The sequence below is a fragment of the Rhinichthys klamathensis genome, unplaced genomic scaffold, assembly GCF_029890125.1.
Source record: "Rhinichthys klamathensis goyatoka isolate OS25496 unplaced genomic scaffold, OSU_Roscu_1.1 h1tg000127l_1, whole genome shotgun sequence".
In the NCBI taxonomy this organism is placed as follows: Eukaryota; Metazoa; Chordata; class Actinopteri; order Cypriniformes; family Leuciscidae; genus Rhinichthys; species Rhinichthys klamathensis.
The window spans coordinates 2,212,826-2,234,256 of NW_026606664.1; the positions used below are offsets into that span (position 1 = coordinate 2,212,826).

Sequence of the window (21,431 nt, forward strand, 5' to 3'; positions counted from 1 at the left end):
GTGCCTTGATTCAACAAGAAAATTGCAGGTCCATTTACCCCTCCCATTGATGTTGTCAAGCACTCGCTCTAGCGTTTTCACCTATGTACAGTCCATTTCTGTGGGGACTGTATAAGTGCCGTTAGACGAGTGGGCTGCCATCATCTCTACCAAGATATTCGCTATTACTCCCTGCAAATGACTGTTGCCTGTTAGAGAGGACATTATCCTCCATGCTTCAGCTAAATGTCATCATAGATGAATTTATGCCATCATATTTACTGTAAATATGCACCGCAACAGCATGGCGAGGTAGTGATGAATGATGATGCTGTTTGCTTTCAAATTCAGATTTAGCTGTGTTTGTAAAAATATGTAGGCCTAGTAAATATATAAGTACAATTTGGTTGATTTGAAAAGAACTGAAAAACAGTTATGTATCACTTGTTGTTTATGGTGATGAGAGAATTTACTAATTCAGATTGAGAACTCAGTCTAAGTGACGAATCAAAACGCCTCTGATTGGACTTTGCATTCATACGCTCAACAGAAATTTGTGCGATTGGTTTTAATGCTCAATGGTGCAAACCACGTTTAAAAAGAAATCTGATGCAACGTGAGCAAATCGACTGCAAATGTAATGCCACAATCGACACTTTTCATTCATTTCACATCTCACTTTAATCATGACAGCCATAATAGATCTAGCTTAATTGTGCGGGGACAGTTCTTGAAATTAGGGGCCATTTTTGTAAATTTTTGTGGCATTTTTGACCCAAGCCCTTGTTAATTTCCGACCCTGATATATAACTCCTCTTGGCATTTATACCACTTATAAAAAGTGTCCAGAGAGAGTACACTAAAATAGTTGAATCAATTAATTTAAAAAAAGAGAAGTAAATGAAAAAGCACTTTAAAGTCAGGATTGTGCCATCTCCCTCACCCAGCGTCCCAATCTCTCCATGTAATTATGGTGGGGAGTTGTTGGGCTGGGAGAGATGACATTTCCCTGTACTGGTAGAAGACTCCATTCTTTACATTTAAATCAAATCAAATAACGGCAGGGCAAGCCAAGACACGAGGTGCTGGGCAAAAGCCCACTCTAATGAAAATAAATCAGTGAATTTTTGCGCTCTCGCTCGGAATAGTCTGCACCCTCTCTTCTTCCGCCTTACCTCATGCCATTCATTCAATCTGTCTTGCAGCAATTATATTCTCACCTCCCCATATGCAAATGAGAATGACGACTGGCCCCCGCACACATTGTTATAAGCTATAATGCAAGTGTACATAATAGGAATTGCATTTCACTTGGTGATTAGAAAAAAACGCTGTAGTGCGCTGCATGTGCTTGTTTTTTTTTTCCGTCTATGCATCAACCCCCATTTTGCTCATGCCTCTTATTGATTTTATTTTATTTTTTTCACCTTTGAGGCAAAAAGGATAATTACTCTTATACCTCCATTTGCCTGTGCGGTCACTACTGCCAGGGTTTGCTGAATTTATGTTACACTGTAAATAGGGAGAGTATAAATAATGAATTGTTTACTGTTGTATAATGTATTAATATTGATTTTAGCTAAATAACTTTATGTCTCTTTCGAAGAGCACAAATCTGTATTTTGTCTGCTTTTATCAATCGTAGAACAATACGATTTTTTTATGTTTTAAAGTCTCTTATGCTCACCAAAGCTGCATTTATTTGATAGTAAGAACAGTAATATTGTGAAATATTATTACCATTTAAATAACTGTTTTCTATTTTAATATATATTTTAAAGATTTATTCCTGTGATGTCAAAGCTGAATTACTTCAGTCTTCAGTGTCTCACGATCCTTCAGAAATCATTCTAATATGCTGATTTGCTATTCAAGAAACATTTCTTCTTATTATTAATGTTGAGAATAGTTTAGCTGTTAAAATGTTTTGTGGAAACTGTGATACAGTTTTTAATTATTCTTTTATGGACACTACAGAAAGCTCAAAAGATCAGCATGTTTTTAAGAAACTTTTCATTAAAATGCTTGAATATGATCAGTTTTGTCGTTTTTCCTCTTTCCTCAGGCATGGTGAGCTGTGACACTGTGGTGAACATGCGTAAAGTGACTCACCAGAGGGTCCAGGAGCCTCTGTCGGGTACGGCCCTCCTGCCGTGTGTTTTCACCCTGCGCCCGAGTGCTTCTAACGAACCGCCCCGCATCAAATGGACCAAACTTTGGGGTCAACGTGGCGCGGACGGCCTACAAAAGCAGCAATCGATTCTTGTGGCTAAAGACAATATAATCAAGGTGAAGAAAGCCTTCCAGGGTCGCGTCACCTTGCCGGGTTACCCGGAGAACCGCTACAACGCCAGCTTGGTGCTGACAGGCCTGCGATCCAGCGACTCGGGAATGTACCGCTGTGAGGTCGTGGTCGGCATTAACGACGAACAAGATACGGTGCCTCTTCAGGTCACGGGTAATGTAGCGCTCTGCAGAATACTAATACACGCAGCTGTGATTATAGTAATTAGATTCACAGTTGACTTCTTTCTTCTTTAGGTTTGTGTTTTGTGCAAAAACTTGTCTCGCAATTAACGTCCCTTTTCAGTGGTTTTGCAGGCCTCTGGGTGAAACGCGCTCGGTGAATGACTTGATATATTATTTAATTTGAAAATCTGGTGTAATTACAGTCCTCAGTGCTAAGGATTGGTTTTCCTGCACATCTGGTGGCGTTTTCCATCAGATCAGTCCAAGGAGGCATGGACCAAACAGCTGCTGCACTTTCTGCATACTCAGATTCCTGCCAAAACCTTGATGAAATTAGTTAGACTTCATTCGCTGACAATATGGACTGCAGTGCTTGTGTTAGCATGAGGCTGTGGAGCGGAAATGTGCATGGGGCGAATTCGTCAAACAGCATTTTTCGCAAACCTGCATGTTGTTCACTAAGCAAACTGGTTTAACCAGGTGCTAAATGCACTGCCGTAGTGACCCTCCAGTTAAGTCGGTGTCATTCTTTTAAGCGCAAAAGTAGATTATGATCATTATAGATTCCTCCCGATTTATGAAAAATTAATTGAATGTGTAAATGTAAGCTAATGTAATGAAAAATCATAATAAAAGGAATGTAAAAATAAAAACTTATTTGAATTATAATTAAATTGACATAAATAAAAATATTTAAAAAACAAAAGTAAAAATATGCAATAATCATAGTAAAGAGAAAAAAACACACTGTAGAATATGTAAATATAAGCCAACATAATGAGAAAACAATAATATTCATAATAAAAATGATACAAAAAAGAATTGCATTTTAAAATAAATGTATATAAATAAAAATAAAAAAAACAATCGAATAGTAAGGACTAAAAAAAGAATATAAAAGATTGATAAGTAAGGAATACAAATAGTAAATAAATAAAAAATATGTATAAAATAAAATAAAATAAAAAATACTAATAACTATAGTAAGGAGTAAATAGTAAAGTAATAAGAATAGAAAATATTTCCTCCTTGAAAATAGTTAAATTAAAAATCTCAAAATTGTATTTAAAAAAATAAAAATAAAATTAGTGCTGTCAAATGGATTAATCGCATCTAACATAAAAGTTTTTGTTTAATATGTGTATATTATTATATGTGTGTGTGTGTCTGTGTGTGTATAAATATACAGTATATATGTTTATACACACACAGACTTATATATAATAATAATAATGAATATAATAATATATGTACACACATATATTATGTAAACAAAAACGTTTAAAGTAAAAAAAAAAAAAAAAAAAAAAAGTTAAACATAAACACGTTTTTGATCAATGTGGCCTAAGCAGCATCCAGCAGAGAAGGGGTACGAACCATTATGATTAAAACGTAATTTGTGATTGCAAAACCTAACGAGGATTACTTCTCTCAACAGAGAGTGGCTCTTAAAAATGCATTATGAGATACCAGTGCATTATTAATACTATACAAGCAGATACTCATGTAGCCTACTTTTTCGTTTCAAAACAGAAACCTCCTCTTATGTGCGTTTGAATGGTTAATTAGTTCAAGCTCACCAATTAAAGCATTGAAACAAAATTCCCATTATTGTTGCAAGCTTTTATGAAAATCGCAATAACGCTGTCAATAAAGGCATCCGCCCCCTTTAGACGCTTTCACACCTTGTGTTACAGCATCGGAATTTTGAACTCAAAGTATTCAATAATGAAGGGAACAAAACAGTCAAGACAATTTACAGGAATATTTATTTATGGCAATCCGTGTTTACTTATAAATACGTCCTCAGAAAATATTCTCGATTGTTGCACATAGGTGCACATAATTTTGTATATAATTAAACGAAGGTTGCATTATTTAACACAATAAACGAGTGAATCTTTGCTAACCTACAGAAATATTCTGTGATATTTTACAAACATTCAACTGAACAGTTTAGCTAACTGGTCATAAATCTGACCCTCGGCTCCTCTGATTATGTCTTCGGGAAATGAGACGTGGAAACTCTGACCCCTTTTTTTAATAAGATGCGGCATCCCTCGGAGGACGAGAGTCCCACATATCTCATCCCCACATGTTTGTCACAGACTGAATATTTTTAAAAGCTCAGAGCCTTTCCTGAACTCCAATGGGAAGCAAAAAAGGGAAGTACAAAAATTTGAAGGAAGGAAGGAAGTCTTTCTCTCATGCCCCTTTGAAGTGGGGCGTCATGCGTAGCTGGCACGGTTGGGTAAGAAACGGGCCGTATTGCTCAGGAGACTAAAATCTTTCCCCTCAAGACGTCGTCTGAAGTGTTTCGCCATAAATTGGCCCACCTAGCTTTGAGGATTTTCCTTTGTCCCTTTCATGTTTGTTCGTTCTTGTGGGATGGCTGCCGACAGTGGAGGTTATAGACTTGGAGTTTGGAGTAGAGGACGAAAAGGACTCCAAACCGATGTGATCTGGGAATAGCAGATGGGCAGTTCAAAAGCAATCCCAGGAATCTCATTTCTTTGACCAGTTAGAGGACGGGCTTCCAGTCCGCTGTACAAAGAACTGGTGCTGGGATCTCATTTCTCACTTCTTTTGTACTGTGTTTCTGTCTGTTGTCATTCTCAGAGGACTGAGGAATGGCGGAAAAATAGGAATGAAACCGAAATTCAGGAAATAAAGCTACGGTATTTAGTGGATCTCAAGAGACCTGCATCAAGTTAAACATCTATAATTGCTGTTCATTGGGGAAATAGTTTATGTAAGGTATAGTTCCCATCATGCACTTCACTGTCTGTTTTCTCCCACACAGGAGTGGTTTTCCATTACCGCGCGCCCCACGACCGCTACGCGTTGTCCTTCTCAGATGCCAAAAGAGTTTGTCTGGAGAACTCTGCGAACATCGCCACGCCGGCCCAGCTGCTGGCCACTTTTAATGACGGATACGACAACTGCGATGCCGGTTGGCTGTCGGACCAGAGTGTGAGGTCAGAATGACATTAGTCAGTTATTTTGTGAACCAGAATCGGAAACGTGCATGTATATTAAGTAGCCCATTTATGACGTCTTTGAACATGTTTGTGTAATTGCGTTCTGAATCACAACGTTTATATATTTATCGAATTTTTTATTTTGACATGGCAAAATTTTATTGAATATTTCTATACTTTATTACATTTTATTTTTAACTTTTCAAGCATCCAGTATTTTATTTATTATGGTTGCAAATGAACAATGACAAAAAATAATACAGGTTACAAAGGTTACAGACAGGGCTTGACATTAACACCCGACAACTTGCCAAACGTGGTTGGATTTTAGCAGTGGCGTGTATCAGTCAATACATTTACATATACAATACATATCGATACTGAAATATCTGAAACTTTCCAAAAGGCTGCTCATTTTCCACAGAATAGATAAACAATACCAGCTGCGCTCTCTCACTCTCTCATCTCTCCGACAGTGAGTTGACACACAAAAACGCCTCCCTACACTCGGTTTTTTATTTGCTTCGGATGAATATTGTTTGGTGTTACAGGGCTTGAATTTCGGCATGGGATTGCGCGTTTTTTTTAATAATTTCCGCAGATTTTGTGCTCACACCCAAAGAAAGCAACCTCTCAGAACTAAATTGGGTTCAACAGTCAAATACACACAAATGCCGAACACACATAATGTCAAAACGTCGTTCTTGGCGAGTATTCGCGTGAACAAGTTAAAGGTTAAAGGTACAATATGTAGGATTTTTGCAGTAAAATATCCAAAAACCACTAGGCCAATGTTATATATTTTGTTTAGTTGATTACTTACAATATCCCCAATGTTTCCAACTATTTGTAAATCGTGAGAAAATTGCGATTTTAACCAAGGAAACGGGACGTGTCAGCAGGGGTGAGGAGTCGCCAGTCAATGCCGTCATATCCGCGTTACCCTCGGTTTCCGCTCGTACTGCCATAGTAACCATCGCAACAGACGTGGAGTCGTAACAACTGGGTTATGCTTAGCAGGACGCTCACGCTGTTGTTGTTTTGTTCAAACATTATGGACCATGGCAAGCAGACTTTGAGACAAAAAGAGGACTAAAACAAAGATCAACATCTTTCGAGATGCCGAGAGCTCCACGTCCGCGACTAACTTCGACAGAGACGCGAGTGTTGCATGTACTTTATTAGACAGGTGAGCGAATGTACATAAAACTAATCAATGTTATTTAGTTTAACATGATGAAATGTTAGAATATGATCTGTATGTTATTCTAATGTTGATCTAGCTCACTGCTAGTCTCATATTGCCAACAAACCACCTAACTATCAACATTCAACACACTCAAGTGCAGTTTAGTGTGATAGTGTAACTGTTAGAGCAAGTGAAACAGCACTGCATTACCTCAAGTTTAATTCGTCTAATAAACTGACCTGTGTGAGTATTAATCCAGCACTTGCGTGCAGTTCGGTGGAATGAAATGTCCTTATTACTTTATAACCGCGGGACTCGCGTTGCGTGTGACGCTGGTATACGTCTCTCCTTAGCAATCGCGCCCTGCTTCACACCAGTCATGTTAAAAACATCAAAGTATTCACTCATCCATAAAAGATCCATCAGCTTGACGACAAGATCCATAATTCCGCTTAATGCTTTGCGTCATCGATATACGCCTTTGTTATTGTAAGAGGTTAGCGACCCCTGGTGGCGAAAAACCCTACATATTGTACCTTTAAGTGAACATAAACAGTTGAGAAAGAAAACGTACGTTTAACAGTATAATGGATCTGTGTGTTAGGTCTTAAAGTGACAGCAGCCTAATATACCTTCTGCAAAATTATGAAATATAAAAACATATCTATCTAGATTTTCCCCATTGTATCAATGTCAAAGTTGTGTCCAGTGAAAATGCTGAGTGGCTGATAACTTTGGAAAACGACTAGCCACAGTGGCTGGTGAGCAAAAAAGTTTTATTTTTCAAGCCCTGGTTACAGGTCTATAACATATATAGTATACAAGGTAAATGATAAAAAAGTTCTACAAAGATAGATTTACTTTACTTTTGAATTTTTCAACTTTGCTGACCAGATTCAGAAACATGCACATATTTGGCAGTAATCAAGTCTTTGAACATGTTTACATAATTCTGTTCCCCAGTGAATCTCTTAATCTTCCTTTTAATGTCCCTTCTAAAACTATCACTTTGTAGATCAGAACATATTAGACAAAAAATTTAGCTGCCTCGCAGATAAATTGGTCCCCCTAGCATGAAACAGAATAACGCAACTTTCTTCCGAAGAGATCCTGGGCTCAAAGCGATTTAATAATCATCCGTTCTACTAATTAATCGTAATATCTATTATGTATTGACTGTATTACAGCTCTGTTTCTTCAGCCTTGCCAATTCTCCATGGCTGAACGTCAGACAGCTATTGAAATGTTGAAATCTCAACATTCATATCTACCGCATATTGTCAGCTCGTAATTGAGGCGCGAAGCCTGGCCCTCACCGCATAAAAGCGTAAGCGAGGTTTTCCCTCCCTGCCTGGAAGAGCTCTAATTGGGCCATCTCCAGAGAAGCTTGGCTACACATCAGTGAAGACGCAAACGCGCAATTAGCACAAGCGTATGGAGACATCAGAGATCTCTAGACTGGGATGGAAAATAATGCGGGCTGTTTTAATGGTTTTATATAACTGAGTTCAATATTTGGGCTGCGCAAGAACCCCCATTGCTATTTCTCTTCGGAAACCCTGGAGTGCCGTGTATAATCTCTTAATCAGAGTTTAGCCGGCACCCCTGTGCCTTCCAAATCGATGCGCTTTCGAGTAATTGCACAGTTTATCTTACTCACTCCTCCCCTCCTTGGAAATAATTCCTGGTTTATTTTGGCTCTCTACCCAGGTATCCCATCCAGTCCCCTCGGCCTGGCTGCTACGGCGACAGGGAGGACTCACCTGGCGTGAGGAACTACGGCAGCCGAGCCCCCGATGAGATGTTTGATGTGTACTGCTTTGCCAACAGCCTGCAAGGTACCACAGATGGCTTCAGTTACAGCTTAGTCATCCAAAAACTGTGTCTTTAAATGTCCTTATGAGCCTCAGACGTCGTAGTTGCATGTACCTGCTTGTGTCTCAATTCCCAGAACATCTAAGTAGGTCACCATCCTTTCAGCTCAGCCCCACAGTTTATGCCATAACTTTTTTAAAGTGCACATCCGTGTGTTTTAGGCAGGAATGACAGTCCTGCCTCATGCAGTGAAGTATTATTCCAAATTGTCTTAAAAGTTTAATGCCTGGCATATTCACTATTTTTTTATTTTTAAATGTATTAAATATTTAAAAATATATATTTTATTTATTTGTTTGTTTGTTTATCCATCCATCCATCCACCCACCCATCGGGAGAATAGAAATAATTTAGTTTTGTCCTTGTATATTACTTAGAACTTCTAACTTGTGGTGATTTAATTTTTTTAATTTTTTTATACAAGCATCTAGTTTAGAGTTTAGAATAAGGAAGAGAAGAAAGAAAAGATTATTTCAAGGGTAAGAAATACAGAAGTATAGAAGATAGATGGTATAAAAAGTATATCATATAAAGTTTTTAAAAGACATTTAAGGTTTTCAAACTTTGCTATCGTGAAAATAATTAAACATTCCCTTAAATGCTGTCCTGTAAAAGCACTTTAGTATTCAACTTCACACCAGAAAAAATGTTGTATCAATAGTAAAATAAATTAATCAAATAAGTGAACAATACTCTGTCTTTTCTATATTTTGCAATCACCTGTGTTAATGGCTATTGTATTAATGGATTCTGTAAACAATTTTATAAATTTACAACCAAATTTAGTTTATTTATAAGGTTTATTTATAGTTCTCATGTTGCAAACAGGAGCATTCTTATGGGGAATTAGCACTCATAGATAGCATGTGCTCTCCGTCTTTCCTCTCTCTCCAGGTGAAGTATTCCACACTAGTGTGCTGGAGAAGTTGAGCCTGGCATCTGCATCCACTCACTGCCACACTCTGGGAGCTCAACTGGCCACAGTCGGGCAGCTTTACCTGGCCTGGCAGGGTGGCCTAGACCGCTGCGACCCCGGTTGGCTGGCCGACGGCAGCGTGCGTTACCCCATCAACTTGCCCCGGCGTAACTGCGGAGGGGATGAACCAGGAGTACGGACCGTTTACCACAACCCCAACCGCACCGGCTTCCCAGACACTACCGATCTCTTTGACGCCTACTGCTATCAAGGTTTGTTGAACTAGTGGGCTTTCTCTGTTTCTGTACAGGCATATATTCATACAAACCAATGTTGTTTTCGTCAACGATGACGATAACGAAATGATTTCGTTGACGCACTTTTTTTTTATGACGATAACGCGACGATGACTAGCTAAAAATGGCTCTAAGGTGACTAAAACATGACGAGACGTTTTCGTTGACAAGACGAGACGGAACGAAAATGACTATAAGTCTGACGTTCGCAATGCATGTCATTTCTGCCTATTTTGCGTGGAATCTGTCTGCTTTGAGCTAAAAAAGTATCAGCAATGCTGTCGCTTCCTATCATTGTTTTGGGTACCCATGCCGCGCGCGCACCAGATTCCACACAACAACACACCTGCGGCTGCGGCTAGTCACTCACCACACATATTCGAAGGACCAATAAACGGGCTTGGTGTTCGGAAACGACGAGATGATTTATGGACATACTTTCAGTTTCAGTATAATCCAGCGGTTCTCAAGGTGTGGGGTGCGCCCCACTGCGTGACAGGTCTCCTCCAAAACGGGAGGAAATTTTCCGTTTTATGCCTTTTTATCTTTATTCGTTCATGGCGAGTCCGCGTCGTCAAATTCATCTTTGCAGCGACACCAAAAACACCCGTTTATTAATAAACAATTAAATGTCTCCTTGCTATTTTTTTACACATTCATAATCATTACTTTTGCCGGTTCTTTGTGGCAAGCTTTATGCGTGCGGTCGTGCGCTTAACTGCGGCTATAACGCTCAATCCCGTAGGCTAGAGCCTATTTAAGTAGGATTAAATTAATATAAAAGGGCGATTTGGCCACTAATGTCTTAAATGAACAACTGCTAGTCGACTAGAATAAAAACTTTAGTCGGAGGCAGCTCTTATTCCACATATTCTCGAACCAGCAGGCCATTTTGTGTTGAGCGCGCGACCCTGAACTGAATGAGCGAGCGGAGGGATATTCAGAAATGCGCTCTCCGCTCACATGCTCTGATCGGAACAAAGGAATATTAAAGTAATTAATCATTAGTTTATATCTTATACACTGCCCATACACTACCCATCATTTTAATCCCATATCAAACACAGTACGATATGTCTATTTTATCTATTTAAAAATATATATATATATATATCACGTTTTTAAGTAGGCTAAAGGCAGAGAGCTGTGTGCATTCTTCTTCCCTTTGCCACATTATATCTCTGTGAGATGGGCTTTTCAGCTGTTTCAGTTTCACTGAAAACAAAGTACAGATCTCAGCTGAACATTGAGCATGACTTTTGAGAAATTGTGCAATTCAAAACAGGCTCATTGCAGCCACTAATGCAGGGATAAATAGACCTGTCTTGCCAAATGGATTTCTATTCTTTTCTTTTTTTAACAGATTGCAAAGTGGCACCTTTATTTCTTTCTATTTTTGAACTTGATACCAATTTTGACACAGCCGCATTTTATTTTCTCTATTTTTTAAAGTTTTTTTTTTTTTTTTTTTTTTTACTAAAATTGACTAAAACTTGTTTAAAACCTTTTTGCGTTTTCGGCGACTAAAACTTGACTAAAACCTTTTTTTGTTTTCGTCGACTAAAACTTGACTAAAACTATGAAGTTTTTAAGTGACTAAAATGTGACTAAAACTAAAAAGCATTTTCGTCCAAAAGACTAAGACTAAAACTAAAAGGGCTTCCAAAAACAACACTGATACAAACGTCTTTTACTTTTGTTATGTTTTTTGACCTCAATTATGAGTTAAAGCAATTTTCTTTTCCCACTTTAAAAGTTTCATAAATAATTCTCTTACATCTGGTATATATCATTTTGGTAACATATTTCCGAATAATTTATACCCCGTAACATCAAGAGTTTCACGAGCATCTGAAAAATATATAATATGAGTATTATAAAAAAATATTATTTTTCAAAAATAAATATATGAAATTCGTTTCACGGACTTCCGTACGAATATCTGCTTTGTAGTTATTTTCTGTCAGTGCCGCCATTAATGAGACTATCTTACTCTTTCAGAGAAGAATTTCGAAGAGCAGGCTGCGATACTCCACAAGACCCTAGAAAACTCCACTCTGAACTCTTCAAGCGAAGAAGAGGTGCAGCTCCAAAGAAACGGAGTCTTCCCCGAACCTTCAACTTGGACCGGTTTGGTCGATCTCGAGAAGGAAGATTTCAAGTCCATCATAAACAACGAATCTTCAGAAATCTCAGAGGAGCATGTTGTAATCCATCTTGGACCTGAAGAAAGGTCTGTAGACTGGGAAGACGATCCCAAAGATGCCGTGGAGACACAGGAGAACCTTCAAGGAGGTTCTGCGAAAGAGGAGACTGATGATCCCGATGCTCCCTATGTATCTCCTGACCCGTCCTCAACTACTCCTTCCTCCTCTACGCAAGCTCAGACCAGCAACAGCGTCATTTCCAGCTTTGTGAACACAATCATGAAGCCATTTAGGTACTGGACCGGGACGGGAGTGCCTCAGATACCAGCCACAGAGTCCAGCCTCTACAGAGGAACCTCAGAAACGGTCCCGCCTGCCAGGACGAAGCCAAGTAGAGGGAAAACAAGCAAAGGAGGTGCTGATAATGCCATTGTGGAGCCAAATACTAAGGGACTTTCATATAACCCTTCCTCATCAGATCTAGAAGAAGAGCTCTTGGAGCAGGAGAAGGAGGTGGTCCTAGTAGCTGCAAAGCAGGAGATAAAGAGTCCAAGCAATTCTCATATGGATCATCAATATTCACAGACCTTCACAGACAGTTTCATTGAACCATCCAAAGGTATGACTGGCTCAAGCAGAATTTAAGCACAAGAGTTTAAGCCAAGAGGTCAATCTGATTTTATGTCCTCTGTCTGTCATTGGGGGTATAAGTGTGTTTCTTCAACTTTATGTCCCATTGGTTGATTTTTATTAAAGTACATAGACTTTTCAAAAGACTTGTTTAAATTTATTTTGTTTAGCTTTTTTCCAGTTGCAAATTTTCAATATGAAAATATGAAAATCCATCATAATTAATGATTACATGTTAAACATTCTGATTATCCAAACAAAAATTTTAATAAAAATCAACTAGAATTTTCATCATGTGAATTTAGTTTAATTTTAAATTATGTCTATCACTCATTTGTGCTATCATTTCCTATACAAAGAACAAATTTGTTAGTAGTTGAAGAAACACCCATGAACACTGTAAAAAATTATATGATCAATAATTTAAGACAACATATGCTTTGACATTGCTTTTACTCATCAAAATAAGTCAGTTTAATGTAATTTAAGTTGAAATGACTTAAACATCCAAGTTGATTGTACTTAAAACCCAGGTACACATTTCATTATTGAATGGACTGTTCTTCTAACCCTCAAATATGGCGTCCACTTGGTGCAAACATGCCCTCAGCATACTATGTCCTACAACAACTTGCAGTTGAACTTTTCATTGTTTCTGAAGAAAAACAATATGGCAGCAAATGGTTCTGTAGGCGCAAGCCGTCGAAGAGGAAAGTTGCCGACACAACTCGTTCTCTGGAATACGAGAGTGGGAGGGTCACTGTAGAGGTCACAGTGCTGAGATGTATTCCTGCTTCCTGCTATAGGGCTTTTAATGGATATCAATGTCTGTCATAATCGTGCCAAGTAAAGCTGCATAGTAGGAGAAAGCAAAATGAGATCCAACCTCTGAACATTTAGACCGCTACGAGCCTTAGGCTGGGATTGAAGCATGTCTAACTGGTGTGGTTTTAGTGCGATGGGTTTTTGGCAGCGGTCTGTTCTCAGGGCATCATCAGTACAAATATCCTCCCCGCGAACCAAATTCAACAGGGAACATTAATGTTTAATGCCGGGTGAAAATCCAGCTTTAGTCAGCATGCATTATTTACTTCCGAATCTAATTAATGTGCTTTGGCTGAAACCGCAGGCACCGCCACAAACTCCAAGTCTCTCCCAATTATACGAGGCATGATCATCGTCAGGGACGAGGAGTGTGTGCGAAAAGACACTCTAGACTGAATCTGGCTGCTTTTTGTTTTTCCTCCAGCAGAGGTCATTTAGCAGAGTTCAGATTCACTGGCTATTTCACCCTTCGCTGCATGCTTCTCAATCTCTCCCTTTGCTTAGAGTTGCACTACATGGAGGCTGTAGAGAATTCAGAAAATCCAGCTGTCTTTTAAAGTCGCCGCCCATGTGCCTTGAGTTCCAAAATAAATTGAATGTGGATAAAGCTGTGCTATGAAGAACTTCTGAAATTCATACATCCCATAGAACAATGTGTTTTATGTCTCATAATTGGGACTTTTTGTCTTTGCAGTTCGGACTTTATATCTCACAACTGCAAAATTCTATCTCTTATTTGTGAATTTTTGTTTTATAATTTGAACTTTATACCTCCCAATTGCAACTTTTTCTCACAACTGCTACTTTGTATCTCACCATTGGGATTTTTTTTTCCCAGTTTTAACTTTACATCTCCAAATTGGGACTTTTCCTCCCAATTGGGAATTTTTATCTCCCAATTATGACTTTTTCTCACAATTACAACTATAGCTCACAGTTAAGATTTTTTCACATAACTAGGAATACAATGTAACTAATTCAATTGTGACTAAAAATCACCTTGAAACCAGCTGTGTCTCAAAAATGGCTATGAAAAGTGAAGTTAGTTCTGTGAAAGTCTATTGTAGAATTTTTTTGTGGGTGCCACTTGGTTTGATCTCATTTACAAGTCCAACTATTATTTGGAGCCACTGTATATGGGTAATTGTCCTATTGTTAAATCCATTTAAGTAACTGTTTTTATACATCACTTGGACATGTTTAATATCATCACAATCATGTGACGGCAGAGAGTAATCAGTTATATCATTAATTGCTCAATTACTTGGTTATGTAAATTGCACCACGTCCATGTTACACTGCAACAGCAGAGTCCTGAATAATTCATTATCATTTAATATTTCATGTTGTGTACCGAACATATGGTCTGTGAATATCTATTCTCATGGCATAAATGCTATACGCTACTTGTTGCCTTTAAGCCAAATCATGTTATCTAAGCAGATATCTGAATTATCCATGCACAAGTTTTAAAGTAAATACTAAAAGGAATAGTTCACCCAAAAATGAAAAATTTTGAAGATATTTTGAAGAGTGTAACCAGATATTTGTCGGTAGCCATTGACTTTAGTATTTTTTTTCCTACTTTGGAAGTCAATGGCTACCGTCAACTGTCTGGTTACCAACATTCTTCAAAATATCTTCTTTTGTGTTCAGCAGAAGAAAGAAACTCATACAGGTTTGGAACAACTTGAGTGTGAGTAAATGATGACAACATTTTCATTTTTCGGTGAACTACACCTTTAAGTTAACCGAATATCTCTTCCACTTAATAATAATAATGAGTCAAGTGCTTACGACATTTTTATTTTATTGCACACTTCATGGTGTAAAAAAAAGATCTTTTTGCTTTTTGAACTTAATGATTTGGGTCTTATTTTGTCTAGATTTACTGTTAGAAAGCATTGGCATTGGACAGGTGCATGATGTATGAGTCCTTTGTGCCGGGGCAACATAAAGAGAAAAACCCTTATTACCTGGATTGCTTTCAAAACGAATGTACATTTCATCCCCGTTTCAGCCGGGAGTCAAATGTTACCCTCTGGGAAGAAAATAAAGGTCATTTTAGCTACGCTTGTAGTTCATTTTTCCTTTGAAACAGGGGTTTGATTAAAAGATAGGTGTGTTGAGACCGATAGATTAATTGCTTGATATCTCCAGGGCATTGACGGAAAAATAATGACAGTTCTATATCGAGCTGCACGCATTAAAGTTAATTACCATAGTTCTGGGGTGGGAGTTAGCATATTTTGCCCACTAATTAAACATACATTTAAATGAAACGATCTCCTCCCTAGCTACGTTAATCACAGTGTCTTGTCATCCCTGCAGGAGGAATTGGATCAGGAATGGCAGACCCGACTCTTTCTTCAAGTCCTTTGGCATCTAAAAGCTTCAGTTCAATGAGGAGCAGTCAACAAATTTGGCCGCTAAAGTCCTTGAAAGTCGCCCCAAGCAATGATAGGCATTTCACAACTCAAACAAGCAGTCCAATGGAAGCCAAAAGAGGTGGTTTGGAGATCATGACCATTCCTTTCTCCAGGAACAACCCTGAGAACTTCTCCGGGGAAGGAAAAGATTTGAACGAGGACAGTTATCCTATTCCCAAAGGTCCTCTGCCATCATTATCTGCAGAGGAAGAGAAAGATGCCGAGGGAAGTGGAGGGAAAGACTTACCATTCACCCATAACAGCCAAATGAAAGGATCCGATGACCACAATATCCCGCTGGAGACCACTGTCAAATGGCAGCTTATGAGTCTCCAGGCGACTCAACCTACTGGTGCGTCCAGTTCTTCTGAACCTAAGCACGTGGAACCAGCCAGCACAGTTGAGGAAGCCAGGGGGGAAATTGCGTACGTCCATTGGCCCATTGAAAAACGCAAAAACAATCCCTCGAACAAAGTCAATGTGCCTTTCGTTAAACGAAAGCAAGACGTAGAGTTGACCAGGGCACCGGAAGTACACACTTACAACATGCCCACCACACCGAGCCCTGTCGTTCCCAGCAAGGACAAGCTAGCAATTATGTCAACCGCTGGGATCACCCCTTCCCAATCTGGAGAAGAAACCACTACCGAAGACATTTTGTGTACTCCGGATCCAGCTGTTTCCAGCACGTGGTTACCTGTGATTCAAGAGGAAGTAGATTCGTCACAACAACCAGTTCCTACGGTACCAACGACCCAAGCTGGACCTGCGGTTCAGCCGACGAGTCCAGATCCAAACAATGCTTCCCATCAGGCTGAGTCCAGGTCTGGAGGTTTGGAGTCGTTTGTGTCGGCTCATGGCTGGATAACATCCAAACTGGTTCCTATGGAGGAACCTTCATCCCAGTCCACAGGAAGTCCAGAGAAAGACACCACAAACACAACTGTCGCTGGGTGGGAAAACAGCCCCTCCAGAAGTTCAGGTAAATCGGTCTTCAGTTGTGTTCTGTTGATGGAAGTGCAGAATCTAAATGAATAAAATGTTCTAAGGTTTATTTGTTTTATGTTTTGTTCTTTCTTTTATTTCCATTCTTCCATTCTATCTTGTTCATTCTACTTTCATCATTTGTTTTTCTTTTGCTCATTGTTTTCTGTTTATTTTGCTTGTTCTTTCTTTTTCTTTCTACCATTCTTTCTTTCCCATTGCCTTTCTTTTTTAGTTTATTCCTTCCTTTTGTTCATTTACTTTTTTGTTTTAGTTTTTTGTCCATTCTTTCCTTTCACCCTTTTCTGCTTTAATTTTTCATTTTTTCTTACATCTTTTCTTCCTTTCTTATGTTCTTTCTTTTGCTCATTCTTTTGTCTTGTTTTTTACTTTCCTTCCATTCTTTGCTCATTCTTTCTTTTGTTCATTCTTTCTTTTATTTATTTTATTACTTGTAACATTATTTTTTTCACCTTTTTTCTCTTTTGCTCTTCCATTCTTTTTGATCTATAAAGTATCTCTTACTTTCATTCATTCTTCTTTGTTTCTTTTTGGTTGTTCTTTCTTTCTGTAATTCCTTCTTCCATTATTTATTTCACTCTATATTTTTTTTCTTCATTTTTTCCATTGGGCCATTCTTTATTTTGCTGTTCCCTCTTTAGTCTTACACTTTTTATTCCATTCTTTATTTTCCTCTTTCATTGTTTTCCATTATTTTGTTCTTAATTTTTGTTCTCTTTTGTTTCTTTCTTCTTCTTGCTAGTTTGCTAATTTCTTTCTTTTGTTAATATATTTTTTTTGTTCTTTTTCTTCTATTCTTTCCTTCATTCGTCCATACTTTCTTTTTCTTTTCTCTGTATTTTTCTCTTTTGTTCTTTTTTTCTTTGCGTGGTAAACAAACAGATTGCAAAGAAGTAAATTGCAGCAGTCTCAGAGTAATTAAAGGGTTAGGGCCAGTGCAATTAGATAGTCTCGGTAAGGCAGAGATCTTAGTCTAAAACAAATCAATGTTGACAGAAGCCAGTAGATGTGTTCAGTAATTGACTCCAGATTCACTCGAGACTATATGCATGTTTAAAATGGTGCTCTGTACATAAGCTCAACCTCCCCTTGTTCAAATCGATTTTCTTAGGGTGGGAGTTTCAAGGGTCTAAGACCCCAGAAACGCTCTTCAGCAAACAAAGTAAGGATCTTGAAAGCAGCTCTCTAGTAGGCCTCTGGCATGGAATGAATGTAAACAGACATATACAAAAGAATGAATCCGTTAACCCGACCGTACATTTAGCAGCTTTTGATGCAACATTTTAAAGTATGTTACAACAAAATGTTTTTCAAGCTCAGATTTTGTCTGTCTGTTAAAAAAAGAAAGAAATCAGTGCTTTGAATGTTTAGCATATAAAACTGTGAGAAACTTTGGATTGCATGGCAACAGACAAAAAAAACTGAAGCTCCTCTCCAACTAATAGTCAGTTTTCAACTGACAGTGCAGCTCAGAAAGAAACTAGCATTTCAGTGGATTTTTGCCAGAGAATTTCTTCACAAAAACCCAGTTGCTTTTGAGCACAGAGAGCAAAGAGTCCTGTTTGTCCTCCTTTTCCTGCAGCGCAGGTGGAAGTTCATAAGCCTTTTTAATCAATGATCTGCCGGTAGAGAGGCTGCTGTTCTCTGCCTCTCCCCCGAGGCCTTTTAGGCGTCAGAGAAGTGGTTTTTGAAAAATAGCCGCCGTCACGGTAGTCATAACACCAACACCAGCACCAGACCGGCCTGCCCTTAATTAGGGAATCACGTCGCTCTGTGATAAGACGAGGAGGTGCTGTGACTTTGCTGTTCCATCACTCTCGCTGACACGGCTTGGAGCTGTTTGCACATGGAAACAGACGTGTTCATCGGTCTTTGTGCGACAGACAGGTGCAGTCTACAGACTCGCACACACATGCTACATACCCTCTTACAGACCCACACTATTTTATTCTGCGGGTTAAAATTTTTACTGTGGATTTTTAATTATTTGAAATCATTTTCTTGTTGAATGTTATTTTAATATTTAATTTAATTTTAATAAATCATGATGCACATGTAAACAGACATTTTCATCGGCTTTTGTGGGACAGACAGGGGCACTTAACAACTTCAAACACAAATACTACATACACTCTTAAAGGGTTAGTTCACCCAAAAATGACAATTCTGTCAGTAATTACTCACCCTCATGTTGTTCCAACCCCGTAAGACTTTCGTTCATCCTCGGAACACAAATTAAGATATTTTTGATTAAATCTGAGAGCTGGATCACTCCTCCATAGGCTTCTATTGTAATTGAAACTTGCCGGCCCAGAAAGTTATTAAAGACATCGTTCAAGTGACTACAGTGGCTCATCCATATGTTTATCAAGCGACGAGAATACTTTTTGTGTGCAAAAAAAACCCAATTACAATAGAAGCCTATGGAGGAGTGAGACAGCTCTCAGATTTAATCAAAAATATCTTAATTTGTGTTCCGAAGATGAACGAAAGTCTTACGTGGTTGGAACAACATGAGGGTGAGTAATTGCTGACAGAATTTTATTTTTTGGGTGAACTAACCCTTTAAGGCCGTTCACATCAAGGACAATAACTATAACCGTGCGTTCCGAGAGCGGCGAGGAGAAGTTGAAGTCAGGTCAACTTTATGGTAATGAGCTATGACGCGGTTCGGCGGAAACCAATCGGAATTTAGAAGTGCTCCGTTTGAGAGGATTCAAGGGAACGCAGACCTGTAAACTTTAGTTCCGACCACATTAGTTCACAAGCAAAATAGAGGAGAGGATGATCATTTGAATTCGATAAGGGGGCACGCAACACTATTTATAGGCAAGATTTTCGCGCTAGAACGCTTGTTTTTCAGCGGGAATGCAAATTAGATTTGCACTTAACCATGAACACAAAAGCCACACCAAACAAAAGGCTTTTAATTGGTTTATTTAGTTAGCAAACATGTCACTATAATTGTTAAGTTCTTTCCATCGATCAATGTATTACTTTAACATTTAAAAGATTCCATGAGGTTAACTTATACCCTACTTTGTCAGTCTGCAAAAATAACGATCGACATGCTTGTTTGCTTTGCGGCCCCTTTAATTACAGTTTTAAAAAAGACCAAGCATTCGATCTACGTCAGAGCGTCCACTAATCTTTCCACGGTGTCATTGGCAGGGCGGCGAGAGCGAATGTTTGCCGCTCTCGCCGGCGGCAGTGAACGCACAGTAACAATAAGGATATAGTTCTAAAAACTGATCTGAATATAAAAGAATAGCAGATTCCACACCACACTGTAAAGAATTATATGATGATCAATAAGTTATGACAACATATATTTTTACATTGCTTTAACTCATAAAAAAAAAGTTGAAAATTGCTTATTTTGATAAGTTATACAAGATTCAACAAATTTTTTAAGTCCGTTTAATGTAATTTAAGTTGAGATTACTTAAACATCCAATTTGATTGTACTTAAACATTTAAGGCAGCAATCTTTTTATCTACCGTGCACAATTATAAAGATAATGGCACAGAGAAACGATATCGTTGGAATCACTTTCAGATCATTTTTTTCTGCTAATGAACCAGACTTTAAAGTGCTCGTGCATTTAAAGCGACAGACGACATAACTGCAGCATGCTTATAATAAACAGAGTGATATTGTCCGCTGTCCGCTTTATTATTTGACCAAATTATATAGTGTAATACATTTTATTTTTATTTTTATATGCATCATTTTAATAGTATTTTAAATCAAATTATTGTAATTTAACATTTATTTTGCTGAAATTTTAATATTTCATTTTCATAAAGCATGATGTAATTTTTTTAATTAGTTCAATTAATTAATAATTTTTTTTTTTTGTGGCTTCTCATTTATTAGATTTCACATATACCACATACTTAATTCTTTTATAATATATTCTGCTCACTGCCAGACTCTAAAATATGAAGGGGTTCGGACGGACAACATGAAAGCCTGTGAGTTATTATCCTCCAGCTCCTTAAGATGAATCACCCTGCCTACAAGGTAATACACAATGAATATATGATCACTGTAGTAAATTCAGTGAGGAAAAGTTTCTTAAACATCATCTTTATTAACTCACAGTTAGCATGGGGAAAAGTCCCGCCCTACTTTTTTGCCCTCGTTAAATATTCTGTTTTCAGAATACATTATGTTCCCATAATGCCACAGTACTGCGCTGCATGTATGAATCTGGCTTTAATAACTTGTGAGTTACTCACACTAGCCCTGAAAGCGAGTTCAGGGGAGATAATGATTGCATCAGAGGCGAGGAAGCTAGAACGACTGCTTCCAATGTAGCTTTCAGTCTCCATGGCACCATGCGTGCTGCGTTCGGGCTTTGATCATGTGAGCGCCGAGCGCTACTACTGTTTGTCGACAAGCTAACAGTTGTACTTGCAGCTAACTGAGCTGCCAGGCTCTCTCCAGGCGAACATCACCCCCTCCTTCAGATGGTTTGTTTACTGTATCACCACCCACACGATCCACTGGGTGGTCTTATGTTTAAGGAAACATGATGTTTGTTATATGTGTGTACTAAAGCGGCTGTAAACATCGAAATGCCAGCTCTTAGAGCGGAATATATTTTTTAAAATACGAATTTAAGGACAGGGAAGAAAATGTTTTTGTCATCTGTTTATAGTTTTTTATTTATTTTTGTGGTAT

The 21,431-nt window shown here is 38.3% G+C and overlaps 1 protein-coding gene across 1 annotated transcript in view; it reads left to right on the forward strand.

The window, feature by feature from the left end:
* ncanb (neurocan b) overlaps positions 1-21,431 on the forward strand; it is a 133,189-nt gene that overhangs the window by 41,403 nt on the left and 70,355 nt on the right. Inside the window, exons 3-8 of the mRNA XM_056256470.1 lie at positions 2,045-2,437; positions 5,252-5,426; positions 8,329-8,456; positions 9,388-9,681; positions 11,707-12,471; positions 15,639-16,718. Of these exons, the coding sequence (XP_056112445.1) occupies positions 2,045-2,437; positions 5,252-5,426; positions 8,329-8,456; positions 9,388-9,681; positions 11,707-12,471; positions 15,639-16,718 (2,835 nt within the window). The remainder of the gene's footprint in view (positions 1-2,044; positions 2,438-5,251; positions 5,427-8,328; positions 8,457-9,387; positions 9,682-11,706; positions 12,472-15,638; positions 16,719-21,431) is intronic.